The following is a 22,700-nucleotide window of genomic DNA, read 5'->3' as shown; positions in this document are numbered from 1 at the left end:
ACATCATTCATTGCATTATTTTTTAATGAACTGAGAAGTAGTGATGGGCGAACTGAACCCGCACAATTCAGATCCGTACTGAATTTTGTGGTGTTCAGTATGCCGAACAAAGTTTGTTTATTTATTTTTACCTGAAAGGACTGCCCTTTGCTTGCAGTGCCACTGCAGTGTCCTTTTTCATAAAAATAACAATGTTTATTTTTACGTGAAGACCTCCCTTTGAAGGAGCTGGGGAATCCCTCCCACGAAGAGATTCTGGGGGAGGAAGTGATTACCTTGGCGTCCTTAGCAACCTGCCGGTGATGTCAAAACTCCACCCCCAGAATCTCTTTGTAGGAGGGATTCCCCGTTCAGGTTCAGTTCGGGTTCGGCTGAATTTTGCACAAAGTTTGGCGAACCCGAACACCATTGGGTTCGTCCATCACTACTGAGAAGTCTTCTTCCCTTTTGTGTGTAATGCCTAGGCTATTCCATTAAGTAGATAGTCAGAACAAAAAGAAAAGTAATCAAATTCATCTGAACTTGATTTTATTTCACAAATTTATATGTAAAGTTTCAATTACAGAAGTATTAAATCACAATATTTTAGAAACAACAGAACTTCAGATGTCTGTCTGTCTGTCTGTCTGTCTCTCTCTGTGTGTGTTTGTTTGTTTGTCTGTCTGTGGTTAGTTAGTTAGTTAGTTAGTTAATTAGTTAGTTAGTTAGTGCCTTCAAGTCAATGTTAACTCCTAAAGTTCCTGAAGTTTCATTGCTTTTTCCTAGGGTTGAGAGAAAGCGACTTTGCAACTTAGACAGGAGTAGAACTCACTGGCTCACAGTTTTCAGCCTGCCATCGTAACTGCTACATACAACAAGCTCTCTCAGAAATCCTAGTAAAAAAGTTGTGTAATATGGTGAAGTTTCTGAATAAAACCTTATTTTTCTAAATGGTATGCTTAATTTTTCATGACAAAGATTTTTTTAAAGTGTTATTTAAGTGGATTAGTTTTGAAACTTTTATTAATTTAATTAATAGAACTTGTTGCAAATCTCTTTTGTTCAAAATTGAAATTTATGCAGCTATTGTATATAGCTCAATAAACAATGATATTCTTTTGCTATAATAATTTTTAAGAGGTTTTTATAGTTCAATTAAATGATGTGAATTCTTCCTTGAAAACAGTGTGCTTTGCTTTAGAATTAGCAATTAGATTATGGCATGGAAAATAAAATCGTTTTCCTCTGAGTCTTGTAGTTTTTTAGATCATTACTAAAAAGTTATCAGAGCAATAGGAGATAAACAATGCTGTAAATATCAAGTATCAATACTAGATATGTCCTTTACAATAGTCAAGTAAAACAAACTAATATGTATGAATAAATTATTTATCTAACTTTATTTAATCATCTAGCATAAAGTGAGAAGCTCTGACTCATAACTGGTCTAATGAGAAAATATAGTCTTTATATGTATTCTGAATGTTCAGTATGCATATGTTCAAAAAAATCTTCAGACCAAGTCAGTAGTGAATAGTCCAATAATATAAGAAAACTCTGTAGCAAATTTATTATTTCTTATGCCTGAGCCCAGATAATGCAAAAGCTTTGAAATACTTTAAAAATATGATGGTATGTGCAAATGACTGGATTTGTGGGAGGGGTGGCCAGGAGAAAGGCTGTTATCTAGTCGGCAAGTTTTCATCCTGTTTCCCAATATTATTCTTAGATACCATAATAAAGAAACAGTCAAATCACCTTTTCAGTTGAAAATTGGCATTTGTCTGTTGAAACAAAACAAACTGTTCAGATTGTAAAATATTTGGAATTATACAAGTTGGTAAGTCAATTTTGATGGCAGTGAAAAGAATGCTTGTTGCAAAAGATATTCATCTGTGACACGTATCAGTTTGATAATGGCTTTATTGGTTTGACAAGGGCTTTAATCTTTTTGTTAGAAAACATCCTGAGAAGGTGACCATCTGATATATAGCAATGGCCAAGGTTTTTCTTACTTCCCTGTTCCTGAGGCTGTAAATAATTGGGTTGAGGAATGGAGCTACCACTGAGTAGAGGATGGACACTAGTTTGTTCAAGTCAAATGTTCCAATGGCCTTAGGCCGAGCATACATGAATACAGTAGTGGCATAGAACATAGAGACAACTGTTAGATGAGAGACACATGTGGAAAAAGCTTTGCTCTTATCTTTTCTGGAAGGAAGTTTTGCAACTGTACAAAAAATACATATGTAAGATGTCCCAGTTACCACAACTGATGTTATAAGGACTGCTAGTGCTGCCACAAAATCCAGAACCTCAATGGTTGAAGTGTCTGTGCAAGACAACTTCAATAAAGGTGAGATGTCACAGAAGAAGTGCCCAATGATATTTTCATGGCAGAACTGCAACCTGGAGATCATCACTACAGATGGAATGGAAGCTAGAAAGCCACTAAGCCAGGAAGCCACAGTCAAGAAAACACAGGTTCTGAGATTCATAAGGGAAGTATAATGAAGCGGGTAGCAAATTGCCAAATTTCTATCATAGGCCATTGCAGCCAAGAGAAAACATTCAGAAGATGCCAAGGAGAGAAAAAAGTACATTTGTGCAAGGCAGTCTTGGAAAGTAATTGTGTTCTTCCCTGACCATAGGATGGAGAATAATTTGGGCATTGTTACTGAGACATAGAAGGTTTCCAAAATAGAAAGATTTCCTAAGAAAAAGTACATGGGATTGCGAAGCTGCTGGTTCAAACTTATGGTCCACATCAGAAGGAAATTTTCCACCAGAGTCAGAAGGTAGATGGTGGCAAATATTGCAAACAATGTTAGCTGATGTTCAGGAAATCCCAAAATAATGAATTTTGTGTGCGAAATATTATTCTGCATTCTCTGGTATGTTTTCACTGTTAAGAATAATAATAGAAAAAGAACTAAGCACATGTTAAATTAATCATAATAAAAGTGCCTTGTGAAAGGCATATGCATAAACTTGAAAATTCAGCTTAAAAAACCTGGCATGTAAACTATTTTAGGTGAAATCAATAAATCCACTAATTTCATCAACTATAGCCAATTTACATATAAACTGCAATTTAACTTCAATTAAAATGCATATAGAAAATGTGCATTTTAATTGATTTTTTTCTATCTGCTATTGATAAAAAAAATAACAAAATATCTGTCTTCTGTATAATTTCTAATTACTTCAATGATTTATACAATTTTCTTAACATAATGTAATTTTTATCGATATTCTGTGAATATATATCATCTGTGAAACTGTAAGAAATTGATACTGAAAAGTCCTCTCATTTGCACACATTTGCTTGTGATGCTGAAGTGCAAATTTCAGGACATGCCAAAGGTCTTTTTCCTATTTCTGTTGGAGAGTTACAATTACAGACAATTTTTGTACTGTGTACTTAGTTTGGAAAGGTGAAAAAAGTTATTTAAGCGAAATTGGATATTCAATGTAAGATTGATGGGTATCATCTGGTATGCTTTCAATTCTTTAATACTATGAAGCATATGGAGCCGAAGTGACATGGAGGGTAGAGTGCAGTACTGCAGGCCACTAAAGCTGACTGCTAGATCTGCAAGTCAGCGGTTCAAATCTCATCACCAGCTCAAGTTTGACTCAGCCTTCCATCCTTCCGAGGTGGGTAAAATGAGGACCCAGATTGTGAGGGCTCTGTTAAAAAATGCTATTGCTAACCTGTTGTAAGCGGCCCTGAGTCTAAGGAGAAGGGTGGCATAAAAATTTTGAATAAATAAATAAAAAAAACAAATAAATATTAAATAACAAACAAGCTTTAAACCTTAATTCAGGGATAAAATCAAAGAGCAATTTAATAAACATAAATAACACTTCCATATGATGGATTTAGAACTAAGCCAGGAGAGAATTTCCTAAAAGCTTTAGTTCAGCTTTTCCTTCTGGATACTAGTTAATGCATATCTTTGTAATTCTATCATACATTTGGCTGGTAAAATAAAGCTTATAGTAGTCCAAGAGATTTAGAAGCATGTAATGTAATAATAATGATCATGATTTGAAATATAGTCTGTAAATGAATAAATATATTTAGAAGATACAAGTTTATTTTGTGAGCACTCCAGTCTATCAGCTACTTCCAGCTGCCAGCAGTTTGGCAGGTCGAATATCAATAAGCTCAAGGTTGACTCAGTCTTCCATCCTTCCAAGGTCGGTAAAATGATGAGCCAGATTGTTTGGGGCAATGTGCTTACTCTCTGTAAACCACTTAGAGAGGGCTGTAAAGCACTTTAAAGCAGTATCTATCTAAATGCTAATGCTAGGTATAAAAGCTAAAATTATAATAATCCATTACCAAAGCATATTACTACTACTACTACTACTACTACTACTACTACTATTACTATCATGACTAAATATTATAGCATCGTATTTCAATAGCTTTTAGAGCATTAATTAATTTGTGAGCCGCCCTGAGTCTTCGGAGAGGGGCAGCATACAAATCTAATAAAACTTAAACTTAAACTTAACTTATATTATGTAAAATTACACTCTGATTCTAAAATTTACATTTAGAAACTGTGATATATCTTTAGCTGGGGTATGTCTTTAGTTTTATCATTCTAATCAGTAACAAACATGGATAGTTTTTAAAATGATGACATGGATTCTAAATATAAACATATTTTTACCATCAGTTTGTAACTTTTCCTAAAACATGCAATTGTATTTTAATACAGTTTGGCTCTATAAACTTACCTGGTTAATATGATCCAATGAATAACATAGGATTTATTTTTTACTAGGCATGTCTAGGATTATGCTGTTGATCTTAATTAATTAGGTATAGTGGAGCAGATGATTTGAATTCTTCTGAAGCAACTAGGTCTTCTCAAAAGAAATGTCACATTAGTCCTGACAAACACAGAATATGTGACTTTGGCATACCATTAGAATAGAAGAATATAATTATTTATTGGCCAAGTGTGATTGGACATACAAGGAATTTGTCTTGATGCATATGCTCTCAGTGTACATAAAAGAAAATATAGATTTGTCAAGAAACAATTTTGGAGAGATCAGCAGTATTTTTCTCCTCTTTCTATACATTGGCTTTGTTTAATGGTAAATGTCTCCTCCCATTTTCTTTTATTATACTGCTGAATATATGGCAAACCTGGAAGTGAGGAGATCAAAGATGTGGCTAAAAGTTGTAAACTTTGTCCTCTTGCCCTTTCTTTCCACTTCCAATTTTGCCTCTCTAAAGCTCATTAAAAGTTGTATAATTTAGAAATAATTCCTAACTTAACACAAAATGGAAATCCATTTAATAAATTCCATCTTCTTATTTAGCAAAATATTTTGTTACATTGGATGTTCTGAAAGGTGCACATGCATACAGATTCTAATATGTAGTATTGTGCTTTAACCTTGTATCAGAACTAGAGGGGTCTTAAACGTTTGTCTGGAAATATATCAAAAGACAGTTCCAAAGAATATTCTTTTTTCATCATTTATGCTTTATATAATGACATAGTAATCTCAAGGACATTCTTCAGAAGAAGCGATGGTTCCCTGAAGATATATCTATGCAGACAGCTATTTTTCATAATTATTCCAGTATATTATTTCTTATATATTTCCCTACAGATTTTTACCTGAAAAATCCATGCTCCAAGACAGCAGGCGGAAGAGGAGAAAACCGGAGAGAGGGGCGGATCAGGTGGGTGGGGGCAGTGATGAGAGGCCAGGGGCGCAAGGGGGCCAGAGGCACCTGGGGAGGTTGGGGGCGGCTGCAGGAGGTGGCGGTGGGAGAGGAGGGGAAGCTCGTGCTTCGGCCACACCGGGGCCGGGTAGGCCGAGGTCGGGCCCATCGCCCCTGGCTCCAGGGGGCAGCCCCAGCATGGCAACAGGGGAGGAGGAGGCGAAACCAGCTAGTTGCAGAAGCGGCCCATTTGAAAAGCATGCCACTTCCCTGGGCACAGGCCTTGACGTCAACCGCCGCCGCCTCCCCCCTTCCGTCCCAGCACAGGCTGAGCCTCAGGGAAAGGGCGGAAGTGCCTGATGGGCGCCGCCATCTTTTCCCGAATGGGCGGGGCCAAAGTGGAGTGGGGGGTGCGTGGTTTTTCAAATGAAGAAAAACCTTGTCACTCCCCGCCCCTAACTCCGACACCTGGCTCAGCTGGGCAACCTTGGAAAAGGCTGCACAGGGGGTTATTTTTCTGTGCTTGCACGCGCGCACATCTTAGAGGGAACCTAGGATGTCATATCACTTTAAGAACCCAATACAATGTTATCTTAATATATTATGGGTGCTGTGAAACTAACTTGTTACCCTTATTGTCCGCATTACTTAGATTTACAGCTGAGACTCTAAACATGGCCTTCAATGCTTCTTGCACTTCTGTATTTCTGAGTGTATAAATGAAAGGATTTAACAAGGGGGTGACAATTGTATTTAATAAAGTAACTATTTTCATCAGTTCTTGTGACTGCTGTTTGGAAGGTATGACATGAAGGAAAATGGTGGCACCATACCATATAATCACTACTGTGAGGTGGGAAGAGCAAGTGGAGAAAGCTCGTTGACGTCCTTGAACTGATGCTATCCTTAAGATCGTAGCAATGATATAAATATAGGAAATCAAGGTAATCATGCAGGATCCCATAATGACAGTTGCAGAAAGAATAAGACAGACAATTTCTACTGTGTAAGTGCTTGTGCAAGAGAGTACTATCCAAGGGTCAATGTCACAAAAGAAATGGTTGATGACATTAGAGTCACAGAAAGACAGTTGAGATATAAAGAAGGCTGGAAACAAAATAATTAAAAAACCGCATGTCCAACAACCAAATGCCATTTGTACAGACAGAGTTTTAGACATGATGATATTATAGTGTAAGGGATAACAAATGGCCAAATAGCGATCATAAGCCATGGCAGCCAACAGGAAATATTCTGTACATCCCAGGGAGAAAATAATATACATCTGAGTGAGGCACTCTACGAATGAGATAGTTTGGGTCTGAGCAACAAGGATGGACAACATCTTAGGAATACAAGCTGATGTGTACCATATTTCCAGGAATGAAAGATTGCAGAGGAAGAAGTACATGGGTGTATGAAGCCTCTGAAAATTCTTCACTAAAATTATGATAGATACATTCCCAATGATTATAAGGAGATACATGAGGAAAAAAGCCATAAAAAGAGAGATTCGGAGTCCACAAGATCCAGGGAAACCCAGAAGGATAAATTCCTTCACTCTTGAACCATTTCCTTCTCTCATCAGTATCAGAGTATTTGCCTGTCAAAAATAACTTGAATAAAAATCTAGAGATTAGAAATGCCATAAAATGTTGTTTAATAGTTCTCTGAATATATATATATATATTTCTGATATATTAATTGCACACTAACACAAAAACCTATGTTTACTATGTTTATACCATGTTTTAAATTTTAGTAGTGCTTATGTAAGTAAAAGAAAAATGAAGATTTTGTTAAATAAGACAACTTTTATACTGTATCCTAATGAAATACTTGCTTTAGATAACTTGATGTTTTATATGTGTAACAATGACTAACCAAATTAAATGCTAAAATTGGACTAATTTGTCAATTTTTGGCTTCATTTCTTGTATCTTTCAAATCTTATATTAATTTCATCCTTTTCTACATTAATGAACAGATTTGCTTTAAAAAATAATGCAAAATATACAAACATTTCATTTCTATACACATTTCTTTTATTTTTGCACAAACATCTTCATTTTGTTTTGTATTTTACAGTACTTTCCCCTAAAATCTAGTTATTTAAATATCATTTCCCTTATCTATGAACATACATATAAATGTTCTGAATATTGGAAAACATTTTCCACAAATTGAAAACATATTTCAAATTTCAACAAATTAACAAAAAGAGTTTCCTTTTTTATTTGCTTCTACATTCAATGATTAAATTTATTCATTATAGCCATATTTAATATTGTCCCTACCTAATAAACCAAGAAAGGTTTTCTTGAAATTTTACAACATAATGTAACTGTGTGTTATAATTATATGGATGGGTTTTTTACCCTGATTTATAGGATCTTCTTGTTATATTATCTTCTTGTCAAATTTTCCATCAGAATTCCAAATCAGGTGTTTCTTTACTAACTACTATCTGAAATGAAAGTGAAGCATGAAAATACCTCTTTTGGGATTCTGTACATTATGAAGAGTTTAGAAAAGAACAATTTACAAAAATAGATAGTGAATCTTGAAATAATTAAATAAACTGGAAAAAAGAAACACTGACTATTCAAAAGACTTTGAATAAAATAATAATAATTAAAGGAACCATTAAAAAATCCTAATCATTTGTTGTATGTTAACTACAATTCAGTTTAAATTAAAATCCAAGATCAACATCTACTCCATTACTTCTATCATTATTGCTGATACATCTGCAAACACATCTTTTACTGGACATTATATTTAAAACAACTGCTATTTTTCATTTTCCGAGCCCTTTACATAACACTAGCTGATACCCACGCTTCGCTACAAAGCTATTTGATGGGGCTTGATAAATTGACATTTAAAACTTAAGGAGTGGTTTAAAAAGTGACTATTATTTCATTTGAGATGATAAAGTAAGTTTCTATTACTGATGAAGACAATATTGTAAGTGTAACAACAATGAAATAGATGGGTTTAAGCCCTTTAATCTCAGCAGCAACTGTAGCAGTTTTGTCTATGTAGCCAGGCTAATAAATTGCAAATCATAGATTTTCAATTCATCTCTCAGATAAATTGCTCAGGACTTCCTGTAAACAACATTCCTGGTTTTGCTGTCTGATGATTAGGCTGTCAGTGAACTAACTCTGGGCATGCCTCATAGAAGTGGCCATGGGAGAAACAGGCAGCTTGTGTTACATATATTTTCCTTATCGAAACTGTAAATCTTTTCCTGCATTTTTGCCTCTTTTCTAGTGTTACAGCAGAAGTAACAAATTTGTCTGAACTGAGGACGAAAACAAGGGGGGAAACTCAGTCTGCCTGCCAGCAACCATTGGTATTCATTTGGCTAGTGTCCTGTTAGTGTGTTAGAGAGTTGAGTGCTTCTTTGGAATCTTAAACAGTTTGTGCTGTGTATAAGAAGGAGACAGGAAGGATGGTGTGACCAGATGTCCTGTTTTTGGTGGGACAGTCCCAAGTTTTAACAATTTGTCTTGCGTCCCATGGCATTTTTAAAATGTCCTGACCGATGCTTAATGGCAAAGAAAAGGTAGTGGATGAAGAGAAGAAGAAGGGAGGGGAGAGGGGCCGAGATTCTGGCATGGATTGGATGCACCTCATGTCAATCAGAGCAATAGGCTCCAGCGATGGGCTCCTGCTGCTCCCTCTGAGCAGCTCTTAGAGCAAATTAAAGCATGAGAGTGCTGAAAACTGGCTCATGCTTTGGATGCTCGGAGATTTCCCCTACCCTTAAAGCCCCAGCTGAGAAGTGTTCCCATGGGCATCCCTTCCCTAGCAGGATGGAGAGGAGCAGGAGAAGGAGCAAAAATGAAAGGAGGAAAAAAGAGAACAAGGGTTAATTTTCCACCAAGTGGATGAGGTTCAGGCAGAAAGGGGGGGGGGGTGTTTTCCTTTGTACAGCAACCAAAAAAATTGGAATTTTTAAAGGAATCAGCTACAAAACAAAAACAAAAACCAACCCAAAATCTGAGCCCGGAGCTTCCCCAAGCAGGATACCAGGTGCAGCATCGCCAAGCATTTAACCCAGCCAGGTAGAAATGAGATCAACTGGCAAGGAAGGCAGTGGAGCTCAATGTGCACTCTACTAGTTGGAGAAAATGCTGGGCAAAGAGCAGACAGGTGGGTTTCCTCAGCAGCTGCCGCTGCCCCTGCAGCAGCAGCATAGCAAAGCAAACACAGCAAATCTGAAAGATACAGCTAAAGTGGTAAAAATGCACATTTAGAAAGTTGGACAATTTTTCTAATAGCATCCTAGTTCATTTAATTGATTTGTAGAAATCATAGCAAAATGAGCCATTACTTTGAACCAAATCAAGTAATTAATTATTCTTCCTGCTTGTTTATTTACTTGTTTGTTTCTTATTTGCTTGCTCTTAATGTACACATAGAGTTCTTTAAGTCACCTTTAGGTCACTGGCAGCAAACAATTCTCAGTGTGCATTTATTCAGGTATTTTCAGCTGTTTTCACTAAAACAAATGGTTAAAAAAAGAATATTTATTCCATTGCCATGTTTCAAGAGGTATGACAAAACAGTTTAGTTAGTCAATAGTAGCTCATGTGGTAGCTCATGTGGTACATGTTATGACATAAATAATTAAAAATAAATTAAATTAAAAATAATTTGTCATATCATCCCACTTACTATTATTCTGATACAGTGAGTGAAGAACTTAGTCCACCATAACAATACTTTGTTTGCTATTTTAAAGCAGGAATATCCAGTAAGATAAAAGTAGGAGCTGTACACATGCATGTGTGTTCGTCTATCTCCTACGTGCATGTAATAGACATTTTCCAATGATGTTGCTTAAAAAATTCACAACTCTCTAAGATAATATGCTTTCCCAAGCTATTAGGTTTGTTTCAAATATCATGACTTCCAAACTTTATATACATTTGTTATGAATCTTTCCTTTGATTTTAGGACCCAGAATAAACGTGCATAATTTCAGTAAATGCAGCAGTTGTTGATTCATAACTTAGTAAACCTCATGGGGAGTACGGTACTCTGTTTTAATGAAGCTTTGTCTATGAAATAATTGGCTTTTTCCCCTATGGGGGAAACTGGATAAATGAGAAAATATATCAAAATATATTATAATTTTATATTTAAAATGCAGTTTCAATAAAGGATTGCATTCATCGATCTATAATCCACATCTGTAAGCTATGAATTCAAAAATTGCAAATGAGATCATGAATAAGAGCCGGGGTGTCAAAGCAGGTAGAGTGCTGTACTGCAGGCCACTGAAGCTGACTGTAGGTCTGTAGGTTAGAGGTTCAAATCTCATCACTGGCTCAAGGTTGACTCATCCTTCCATCCTTCCAAGGTAGGTAAAATGAGGACCCGGATTGTGGGGGCAATTGGCTCTGTTAAAAAGTGCTATTGCTAACATGTTGTAAGTCGACCTGAATCTAAGGAGAAGAGAGGAATAAATAAATAAATAAATAAATAAATAAATAAATAAATAAATAAATAAATAAATAAATAAATAAATAGATAGATAAATAAATAAATAAATAAATGAATGAATGAATGAATGAATGAATGAATGAATGAATGAATGAATGAACAAACAAACAAATAAACAAACAATTGGGGCCTTCGAGTTATGGATTATTCAAATGAAATATTTTAAAATCAGAGATAAATTTTAACAAGGTACAATACTCATATTATCTTCAAAAATATAATTTATTAATACCTTTTCTATGGAAACACAATACAATTTCATAAATCCAAAATATCATTTTTGTAAACTACCCCAAAATCTAAAACCTACAGAAATTGAGGCTATCAAGATGAAAGTATTTCTTCATTGTTTTGACATGATGTAGATCTCCAATTCTGTATCTATATATTTATTTATTCTATTTATTTATTATAATTATATACCACTCATTCCAAAATGGACTCTGAGCAGCTAACAGCAGGAATAAATACAACAACAATATAAAACATCTAATAATAAAAATCAACAACACAATAAAACAGTAATAACATAAAAGACCATACATACTTACAATCAACTTATTCCAGGCCTGCCGGAAATGCCAGATCTTAACAGTTTTCTTGAAGACCAATAGGGTGGAGACAGTGCGGGTTTCTGGGGGCAGTTGGTTCCAAAGGGTCAGAGCCGCCACAGTGAAGGCTCTTCCCTGAGGTCCGGACAACTGACATTGTTTGGTGGATGGGACCTGGAGAAGACCAACTCTGTGGGCCCTTACTGCCTTCAGACTCTCTACTTCAGACTCTCTACTGTGAGTTTTTCCCATCAGTGACACCTGTCATAGAAAAAGGGAAAGTGTAGTTGGGGCCCTGCCCGTGCACCTAGGTGCCTCCAGCCAAAGGCCTGCCTGTCCCTGAGGTGGAAATTATTGGTTCTTATTTATTTATTTTATTTATTTATTGGATTTGTATGCTGCCCCTCTTCAAAGACTCAGGGCAGCTCATAACATATCAGAACAACATAACAATATATCTAAAAATCCAATTAACATTGCTAAAGAGACTTAAAAACTCTAATATAATTAAAAAAAACATTCATCACCATTCACTCAACCAAACATACTAAACATTTGTTGATCAAGGGGCTAAGATGTAATGCCCCCAAGCCTGGTGGCATAAATGGATCTTTAAACTTTTACAAAAGGCAAGGAGTGTGGGGGCAGTGCGAATCTCTGGGGGGAGCTGATTCCAGAGGGCCAGGCCCCCAACAGATAAGGGTCTTCCCCTAGACTCCATCAAATGACATTGTCTGGTTGACAGGACCCAGAGAAGGCCAACTCTGTGGAACCTGACCGGGCACTGGGATTTATGTGGCAGAAGGTGGTCTCAGAGGTAATCTGGCCCAATGTCATGTAGGGCTTTGTAGATCATAACCAACACTTTGAATTGTGTCCAGAAACTAATCAGCAACCAATGCAGTCCGTGGAGTGATGGTGAAATATGGATATGCATTGGAAGGCCCATAACCGCTCACCTGGCTGCATTTTGGCCTCTATCAGCACCAGATCGGGTTGTAGGCCTACTCCACTCTGAGAAGCAATAGGGAGAGAGGACTACTTCTTTGTCTTGATCCATTTATTTATTATTTATTTATTTAATTAATTCAACTTCTAGAGCTGAAGCCACAGAAGCCTCACACTTGAGTGGCCACTGAGCCTCTCCCTCCAGCTGAAGCCTGTGTACCTGTACCTGGCCTCACACCTTGTTGGCTACTAATTGATTCTACTGTAAAAATACAGGCAGGCAAACCCCGAACATTTGACTCTCTATCTGGCCCTCAAGGCTGTTGTCTACTGTGTCGGGGGATTAGTCAGGCCTGCCGATTCCAGTGCTTGGCACCAATGACCATTTCACAATTTACTTGATTGGCTGACATCATCACTGACTCCAATTGGTCCTGACTTGCCGAGTGCCCTGTGACACATCCGCGCAGCCCAGCAACTGCCAGCTGTTGGATTGTGTCACATGATTGTGTCACTGCCGGCCCCTTCAGTACAGGAGGCTAGGCACATTTAGCTGTCTCCAAGGCCTTAAAACAAAGAAACAACAACAACAAAAGGCATGCAGAGGCTTTACCTGATAGCTGCTTCTCCTACACGATGGCTGACCGTGGCAATAAGGGGAAAACCAAAGAGCACCCATGCTGGGCAGTGAAGAGCTCCCTGTTATCAGTGCAACCAGTGCACTCCCAGTGACTGGCATATGAATGTGTGTGTCTGGGTGCATGTGCACACGTGCCAGTGTAAAATTTGGCTTCTGTGCATGCTAATCCAGGATTCTATAGTCCATGATGGGGGGGGGGGCTCCTTTGAGCCATTGGCCACTTCATTCTTATGTCATCTTACATATAAGGTAGTTTTTCTCATTGCCGTGATCTTGGCTTGATGAATTTCAGACCTCACTGCCTTGTCCTTGTGTGGGGATCTTTGCGTATTCCACCAAAATAGGATGGTCTTTCAGCTTGATCCCACCTTTACTTTGAAGGTAAACTCCCTTTGCCACAGGGCTTCAGCAAATTGTGTTGCCCAGTTTTTACTTGTCTCTATACTGAGACATGTAAGCACGATGGCACCTGTTGGACGTGCACCTGGCCCTAGATATTTATGTTTAGCCTACCTCCTATTTCAGTATATCTGAGACCCTCTTTGTATCCTTTCAACAGGCCTCTCTGGGTTGTGAGGCCTCCTCTGTCACAATTGATCACTGGCTCTGGTCGGTTATCTGCTTGGCTTATGACTGTCTCTCCCTCCCAAGACTGTCTGCTGTAACAACCCATTCTACCCACAGCGCAGCTACCTCTGCCACCTGGTCTGCCCTGGCTTCCATTGATGAGATTTGCCATGCGATCACCTGGTCCTTGCTGTCACCATTTGTCTGCAACTACAGACTGGATGCTTTTGCCACAAAAGAGGCATACTCTGGCCAGTGTGTTTTGGATCAGGTGGTTCAGGTCAAGGTAGTTCCATCCAGTATCCATTGACCCTCCCAGCGGACAATAGGCTTTGGTATGTCCCGTTCTTAGAGGCTAGCTCCACCCACTGTGGAGAATGGGCATTGGTACTCACCTGATATGCCCCTTCTCGTAGGGTGGAGCTAGCCTCCAAGTCCCTCCCTGGATAGTAACTGGAGAGTCATGAGTGGAGTTTGGTAGAACTGAGTTGATCTATGCACAATCCCTTGTCAAAAGATGGTGGAGTGATGGTACAGAGGTGCTTTTATACTTCTGACTGGGTCCTAATTGGCTAAAGGGCAGTGTCTTTCCATTCCTGGAGGCTAGCTCCATTCTAGAAGAAGGGGAATATCAGGTGAGTGCCAATGCTCATTTTAACTTCTGATTATTACCTCCTCATCCAAACTGTCTCTTCTTGTGGATGAGATTCCATATAGCTCTACAATAGTCTTATATCTGGAACAGCCTTGTCTTAGCTGCCTTGCTCCTCAATAATAAGGATAATTCAATTATCCAAGGACAATTAAGGATTATTTTAGAATACCCTCATTTACAGTATATGTACATCCATGAACTTTATTACCTAAACCCTGTCTCCCATAATGTTTTTCCCTCCCCCCCTCAAATGAATTAATTCTTCAATTGCCATTATTATTTTTTTATTGTTAGCAAACAGATAAATAAACTTTCTTCATGATAAGCTACCCCAATCTGTTCTTTCAGGTCTCCCAATGGTATACATCACCACTATAGCTTACTTTCCTTTTGAGAAATGGAGGTGGGGATCTTAATAGATGGGAAAGTGTTTTCACATGAGGTCTAATTGCTATACAGATTAAATCCCAAGGGAAGGTTTGGTTATGATAATATAAATATACTTTATTTGATACTTTATATCTCAGCATGTCATACTTGTCATTAGACTTGGTAAGTAGAAGTAATAAGAAATAATTTTTCCAGTTTTTTCCTAAATATAACAAAGTAATCAGAAACCTGAGTGTCTGCATAGTAAACAAATTAAAAAATGGATGAATGGATAACTAGAAATTTATTGTGCATTATTTTTGCATCAGTTCAAAGAGATTATTTGGTAAATATAATTAAATCTTTGAAATCTATTCTGAGATGAATTTATCTCTTCTCCTTTTTCTAAATATTGTTTTTCACCAATGGAAGTTTATTCAAAGAAAATGAATACTTTATATATCTGTAATTGATTTTCTTTTTAAACAAGAAAAGTATTTCCTATCCATATCACATTAATAAGCAATTCATGGCCAATTTTTTTACTATTCTGAAACAAATTAAATTAAGAATATAAACTGCAGGAGAGTGAAACATGTAAAGTAGTTAGAAAATAAATCATGAAATGTAGAATAAAAAAATATTTAGTTCATATTTTGCTCAATAGCTTTTATTCAAAATATTATTAAGGATTCAGTGCTTGGTTACCCTCCCTAATTATTTCTGAAATCTACACTACATTAGAACAATCACATCCATTTTATTGAGCTGAATAAACTCCAGTAAACTCCACTACTCCCTTCCTTCATTCTTTTCTCAAATCATTGCTACCAAAAACAAACTACAAAACTTTTTTTACAAAGAAAACCTTTGATGCTAAAAATAAAATAAAATAAAAGTCACGATCCATGATGAAAGTCATAGCTGCAGTTGTCCATTTTCAGGAAAGTGCTTTTAAAGGTTTGTGGAGTCAAAATTACACATTTAACTTTTTTTTTTGCTTAAAAAAGAAACATCACATCTAAAAATCATACTTTTATTTTTTTCAAAAGAAAATATTTATATATATTTATTTTTATATGTATTTATATTTATTTAAAAAGATGTTAGATCAATCAATCAATCAATTAGAGTAGAGCTGGTAGGGCTGTTATAGTCCAATCCCCTGTTCAGGAGACCCTATACCAGTGATGGAGAACCTTTTTTGATTTATGTGCCAAACGTGGGCATGTACCTACTCCCTTCCCTCCCCCCCCATGTATGCCTACCCCCCATGCAGGCCTTTCTGATGCCCCAGAGGCAATGGTGGGCTCCTACCGGTGTGGTCCAGAGAGCCACAGAATTAGAAACTGGGCTGATTATGCAATTTTCGGTTCTTTTTTTCTTCTTCTAGCATCTCCTGAGAAAGAGCTTCTCATCTCTGCTTTGGATGAAGAATAAAGGTCAGCATTAAGACTAGGGTGGGCAGGAGGGTTTCTACCGATATGTATACCCTGGTGAAAGATCACCAAAAATTGCATCATCAGTGGATTCCTACCAGTGCAGCACTCTGGATTGCACCGGTAGGAACCCACCACTGCCTGGAGGTGAAAATAAGAATTACCCAATGGACAAACTGAAAGTGTGCTTTTCTGAACTTACAGTTTGTCTGTTGGGAGAGGGGTTGCCTTCAGGGCTTCAGGAAAGCATCCCTGAAGTGTTTGTAGGGCGAAATGGCCTTTCTAAAGTCTGAAAATCAGCTGGCCAACACACGCTTGTGCCCTGGAGCTGACACAAGGCAACACCTCACATGTCCTTTGATATGGCTTGCATGCTACCTGTAGCATGCATGCCATAGGTTTGCCATCACAGCTCTAAACCATTTCAGAAAAGTGGCTCTACAGTTTCTTCCTAAAGACCTCCATTCAAGAAGCACTGACAACTTCTGAAAGCTAGTTCTTCCACTGATTAATCATTCTTGCTGTAAAGTTTCTCCTAAATTCTTGTCTCCTTGATTAGTTTCCACCCATTATATTTTGTATTACTTGCTGTTCTCTACATTTTTTCCAAAGTCTCAAAACCCTATTTTATATATTTATTTATTTATTTATTTATTTATTTATTTGTCAACGTTTACAAGGAAACAGGATGCATGAAAAAATGGCACGAATAAATAGATATAAAGAAGCAAAACATAGTCATAAACTCATACACATGGATACAGTAGGGAAGGACTGTAGGCATGCAGATGTGCTTATGTACACCCTCTTAGGGACATCTTTAAAAACATGTAAGGTCCATGGTAGACAGTTTAAGGTAAAAGGTATGGCGGTTAGAGAATATAACCACAGGGTTAGGTAAAGTATTCCAGATATTTACTCTATTGCAGAAATTGTGTTTTCTGCAATCAAGATTAGTGCAGAATATATTTTGTTTTTATCTATTGATAGTGCTAGTGTGATTGTGATTGGACTTTAAGGTAGATGATCTTGTGTACTAAGCTTAGGTCAAAATGTAGACAGCAAAGTTCAAGGTTATCCAGCCCTAAAATTTCAAGTCTACTGGAATAACAAATTTAATTGCAAGTACATATTTATTTTTGTAATGTGGTGATCAAAACTGGATGCAGTATTCCATGTGGGGTCATACTCAGGTTTTAAAAAGTAATACTAATATCACTTTATGATTAAATATGTCTTAACACTACTAATGCCAGCTTAGTTTCACTGGTATGAATTATTTTGTCATTTACACATAACAGTAAAAAAGTCACTAATGTAAATCATGAAATATTAAAAATTGAAAATTTGAAGAGGAACAAATTGTAATATTGTAAATGAACTGATATTGGGGATGCTACAGTGCAATATAAATAGGTATAGACTCTGTGTATTAATTTTGTAACTTCTCCTTCACAGCCGAAACAAGACACATGGAATTGTTCAACCAAGGACAGCTAAATAGCACAAGAGTGACAGAATTCATTCTTCTTGGTTTTCCAGGCTCACCACATCTTCAGTTTTTCATCTTAATTCTATTTTTTACCATGTACATTCTCACTATTTTAGGGAATTTCTCTATCATGCTTCTTGTAATAACATATCAACACCTCCATACACCTATGTATTTCTTTCTTTGCAACCTTTCTTTCTTGGAAATATGGTACACAACAGCCTCTATCCCCAAGATCTTTGCAATTTTTTTGGAGAGAAACAGAAGTATCTCTTTCTCTGGCTGTGTTCTACAGATGTATTTCATTTTTTCTTTTGGATGCACTGAACATTTTCTGATAGCTACAATGGCTTATGACAGATATTTGGCCATATGTTATCCTTTGCATTACAGTACTATCATGAATATTAGCCTATCTTGTAAGTTGGCCTGTGGATGTTGGTTGGGGGGTTTCCTTGTTATTTGTATACCTGCCTACCTAGTTACAACAGTATCTTTCTGTGGGCCCAATGTGATCAATAATTTCTATTGTAATCTTGATTCCTGGATCATACTCTCCTGTACAGATACTCAGTTTATTGAGATAACAGCTTTTTTCATAGCTATTTTTGTCATTGTAGGCTCCTGTATGATGACCTTTCTTTCCTATATATACATTATTTCCACAATCTTGCGCATCCCTTCCACCAAAGGTCGACAAAAAGCTTTTTCCACATGTTCTTCTCACCTTGCCGTTGTGATCATTTGGTATGGCTCCGCCATATTCCTTTTTGTCAAACCTTCTAAACAGACCTCTTTAGAGAAAACCAAAGTTGTAAGCATCTTTAGCCTTATTGTAGTCCCACTGCTGAATCCTTTCATCTATACATTAAGAAACAGAGAAGTTAGAGATATTTTGAGGAATGTATTTCACAGTGATAAATTTTGAATTTGAATTGTTGCAGTTTTCAGGATTACCAGAATAAATCAAATTATTTATAGAAGAGTACATGTTAACATTTTTATTTTTCCTCTCCACATCTCTCATTAAAATATGTTTTGAGTCACATGAAAACCATGTGAAATAAAAAAAGAAACGGGATTATTCTTCTCTTTTGAATATCAGATTCCTGTGTATATTTCCTATCTAACAAACTCATCTCAGAAAGAAAGCTAATTACCTTGTTTTGAAAAATGGTAAAGAAACAGTTCAAGAAAAAAACCTATCCCACAGCACAAAATACTGCTTAGTTGAAATGTAATTCATTTAGCATCCACATGTTTTTATAAAAATTTCTGTTACCATTGTTTTAAACAATGGAAAATTTGGCCCACAATGACCCTGTCCAGGTGTACTACAAATGCTAAACTACAAATGCTGATCTGTCGGGTACTCCCCTAAGATTATTTTATGAAAATATTGAGGCAAAACAGAATTATTTAATATTTCTATCATTAGATTATAAAAAGGAGTAGATAAAAATAATTCAATCAATTAATTCCAATTTCTTGCTAGAAGGGTTTTTTTATGGTAGTTCCATAAACTTATCTCTGTGCACACAATGGCATGAAATGCGACAGAGCTGGAAATCAAATACCAGTAGACAAAGAAAGCCTTGGAGGAAGCAAGGGCACCTGGATGATGATGGGTGGGGCAAGTTTTTCTCCCCAGAAAATCAACATGTTTTGGCAGCTGAGGCTGAAAGGCAGAGAAACAGCTAAGGAAAGTTTGTTGGCCCAGGAATTGAAAATACCTTTTCTCCCCTTTCCCATCCCACCTCACCTACCACCCCCCTCAATAAAGAGAGTGGGTGGCTAACAGAGGGGCAGGGTGCCCTACCATTCCTGGTGAGGGAGGGGAATGATCCATGTATCATTCCACATGTCTCACTTCTCTCACACCCCACCTTCAATAAAAGGGGTAAGTGGCTAAGCAAAGGGCAGGTTGGCAGCTCTGCTGGTAGTATGAAGCTCGCAGTGGTGCTCCCATTCATGCATACAATGGCACAATAAGCCTTGCAGAATCCTGCAGAGGGGGAAGGGGGGAAGTCTCACAAAGACTCATTTCTGGAGGAGTTTGGGGAAGAGAAAGAAAGACTTCTGATGCTTCTGCACTACATTACAAGACAAGATAGAAAAACCTGCACATGGATTAGAGAACAAACAAAAGCATACAATATCTTCAAGAAGGTCAAAGAACTGGAAGGGAAATTGATTAGTCACATAGCAAGAAGAACTGATAGCAGGTGGATCAAGGCAGTCATAGAATGTATCCCACTTCATCAAAAGCATCCACAGAAGAGACTTAAAACAGGATGGATCATTGACATCAGCAAGTATTGTAGGCTCAATTGGAAAAAGAAAGCACAGACAACATTGGTTAGAAACATACAGAAGAAGCCTTTATCCTGCAGTGAATATAATTAGGCAATGGCTAAAAATATAATTATGATGATGATATGAGGATTTCTGCAATCATCGTTTTACAAAATGGAACAATATTTGTCCCAATGATGGACTTCCCATCTCTGCTATTTCTTCCAGCATTTCTCTAATATAAGAGATCAGGTAAGGTAAACTACAAATATTGGTCTTTCAGCTCCACCCCTCAGGTTAGCTGATTAAATAACACTGAACACTTCTAAGTTAAAAGAGAAGTCTCTGAAGTTTCAACTAAAGCATGACTGACATTTCAAGAACGTGGTATGAATATTCACGGAGAAATCTGCACACTCGGAGCTTCCAAATGGAAATTAGCAATTTTATGTATTTAGATGATAAACATCTAAAATTGTCTTCTGCCAGCATTTTGGATACACCAGATATTAAATTGCCAATTCCCATAAAATATTTGCTTTTCCCCCCACTTCTGATCAAAGCTTTGCTTCTAATTTTTTTTTTAAAAAAATGTATAAATAATTTATTTTTTAAAATTTTCTATGAATTCATATGGAGTTTCTGATACAGTTTGGGAATGAAAGATAAAGACTGGTTTTCTCCTTTACAGCATATCCAACTTCAGTATTATCTAATTATTCCTTGTCGTTGTTATTGAATAGCAATGATGGCAAGATAAATATGTGTCAATTAAGGATTGATAGTACAGATTCATGCAGGCCAGCACACATCAGAGGTGTAAAATGAAATCACCCTACTTCTGAAAAAATACCAATATGAGGAAAACCCAGATCTGACCCAGGCTAGCTAATTGATCAGCAACACTGAATGATGCTGAACATGTAGTCAATCTTACTAATAAAACTTTTTTTTTAACCAGTCTATCAGTAAGTCAAAAATTTATCCTCATGTTTCATGATTGCCATTATTTTTGGAGATGTAAATAAGACAAACTTAAGGAAAGAGCTACCAAAATACTTTCAGCGTGTCAATTGTCCCACTAGAGGCAAGAATACTTTAGACCATTGCTATACAACACTAAAAGATGTTTATCGGTCTTTATCACAAGCAGCTGTGGGGTATTGCATGATTCACCTTGTACCTCCTAGTAGGTAAAGACTTAAAACTACAAAACCAACAATTAAATCAGTGAAGTCTTGGACTGAGGAGACTTGCTTTGACTGCACCAGTTGAAATATTTTTGAAGATACCTCTGCAGTTATAAGACCCCAAGCAATGTTCCCTCTAATTTTTTTTCGGTGTGGGCGGAAAAGTATAGTGTCTGAGCGACAGTCCCATTGGGACTGGGCAGCATAGAAAAATAAATAAATAAATAAATAAATAAATAGATAAATAAATAAATAAGAAAAAAGTTCCCTTCTTTTTTTATTAAAAGAAATTAATAATAGAACAAAACCAAAATCAATTACTATTATTATCTTTTCTTTTTCCATCCCTGTCTTCTCCCCCCTTGTGTGTGTGAGAGGTGAGCTATTGGAAATGGTTCAAGAGTTCACACACACACACACACACACACACACACACACACAAACGGCTGGGGGTTTTTTTCTCTGTTATTATTTGGGTGCTTTTTAGCATATGCTTTAAATCAAGAGTCATTTCTCTCTTTCTCTCTCCCCCTCTTGCTCTCTCTCTCTCTCTCTTGCTTTCTTTCTCTTTCACTCTTTCTTTCTATCTCTATTGCTTTCTTTCTCTTTTCTCTCTTGCTATCTCTCTCTCCCCTTTCATCTCTCTCTCTTTCTCTCTTGTTTTCTTTCTCTCTCTTTATTGCTTTCTTTCTCTTCTCTCTCTTGCTGTCTCTCTCTCTCCCCCTTTTCTCTCTTTCTCTCAGCAGCGGCATTGGGCAGTAGCCGTGGGGCGACAGCAGGGTGATCAGCTGTGAGGCGGAGCTCCGGAATGGAGGCACCGATGGCGAGAGGGCTGCGAGAGCGCTTTCTCCGAGCACTTTGGGAACATCTACTGCATCTACTGCAGCCCTCTTGCTGGAAGTCTGGGACGAAAGCGCTCCCAGTGAAGGGGCTGCGAGAGGAGTGGGGCGGGAATTCCCGAAGCCTGCGGAGAAAGCCCTCTCTCACAGCCCTCTGGCTGGCTGGCAGCGCTTTCGTCCCGCAGCCGCCACCGCCTCGGGGAAAGTCGCGCCCCTAGGCAGGAGGCGGCAGAGGAGGAGAGGGGGCAGATCAGGCGGGCAAGGCTGAGAAGCCAGGGGCGCGTTTGGCTGGAGGCACCATGGGGAGGCAGGGGCGGCCGCGGCTCCCTTTCCTCCTACTTCCGCACCTCCCTACCCCCCCGCGGGCTGGCAGGGGGATGGGGAGCGCGCGCCCATTGAAAAGGGTGCGCAAGGGGTATTTTGGGGCACGTGCGCACGCACGCACACAGCTTACGGGGAACGGTGACCCCAAAAATTTAGTCTTAATCCAGTCCTATTTATTTCAAACTTGAATC

General features: G+C 37.6%; 3 protein-coding genes across 3 annotated transcripts; 1 reads left to right on the top strand and 2 right to left on the bottom strand.

Annotated features, from left to right (window-relative positions):
- Positions 1-1,901: 1,901 nt before the first annotated feature.
- On the bottom strand, positions 1,902-2,867 carry LOC139153958 (olfactory receptor 6B1-like). Its single transcript, XM_070728385.1, has one exon. It carries the CDS (start codon positions 2,865-2,867, stop codon positions 1,902-1,904), a length of 966 nt encoding a protein of 321 aa, XP_070584486.1.
- A 3,414-nt stretch (positions 2,868-6,281) lies between these two features.
- On the bottom strand, positions 6,282-7,265 carry LOC139153957 (olfactory receptor 6F1-like). Its single transcript, XM_070728384.1, has one exon. It carries the CDS (start codon positions 7,263-7,265, stop codon positions 6,282-6,284), a length of 984 nt encoding a protein of 327 aa, XP_070584485.1.
- Positions 7,266-17,841: 10,576 nt separating this feature from the next.
- Positions 17,842-18,789, top strand: LOC139153956 (olfactory receptor 6F1-like). The gene has a single exon (XM_070728382.1). It carries the CDS (start codon positions 17,842-17,844, stop codon positions 18,787-18,789), a length of 948 nt encoding a protein of 315 aa, XP_070584483.1.
- Positions 18,790-22,700: the final 3,911 nt, after the last annotated feature.

The sequence above is a fragment of the Erythrolamprus reginae genome, chromosome Z (assembly GCF_031021105.1).
Source record: "Erythrolamprus reginae isolate rEryReg1 chromosome Z, rEryReg1.hap1, whole genome shotgun sequence".
Classification (NCBI taxonomy): domain Eukaryota; kingdom Metazoa; phylum Chordata; class Lepidosauria; order Squamata; family Dipsadidae; genus Erythrolamprus; species Erythrolamprus reginae.
This window is presented reverse-complemented; position numbering and strand designations above follow the sequence as displayed.

What these genes read in the sequence shown, in the direction of transcription:
- LOC139153958 (XM_070728385.1), bottom strand. Translation starts at nt 2,867, where the DNA reads ATGCAGAATAATATTTCGCACACAAAATTCATTATTTTGGGATTTCCT.
- LOC139153956 (XM_070728382.1), top strand. Translation starts at nt 17,842, where the DNA reads ATGGAATTGTTCAACCAAGGACAGCTAAATAGCACAAGAGTGACAGAA.
- LOC139153957 (XM_070728384.1), bottom strand. Translation starts at nt 7,265, where the DNA reads ATGAGAGAAGGAAATGGTTCAAGAGTGAAGGAATTTATCCTTCTGGGT.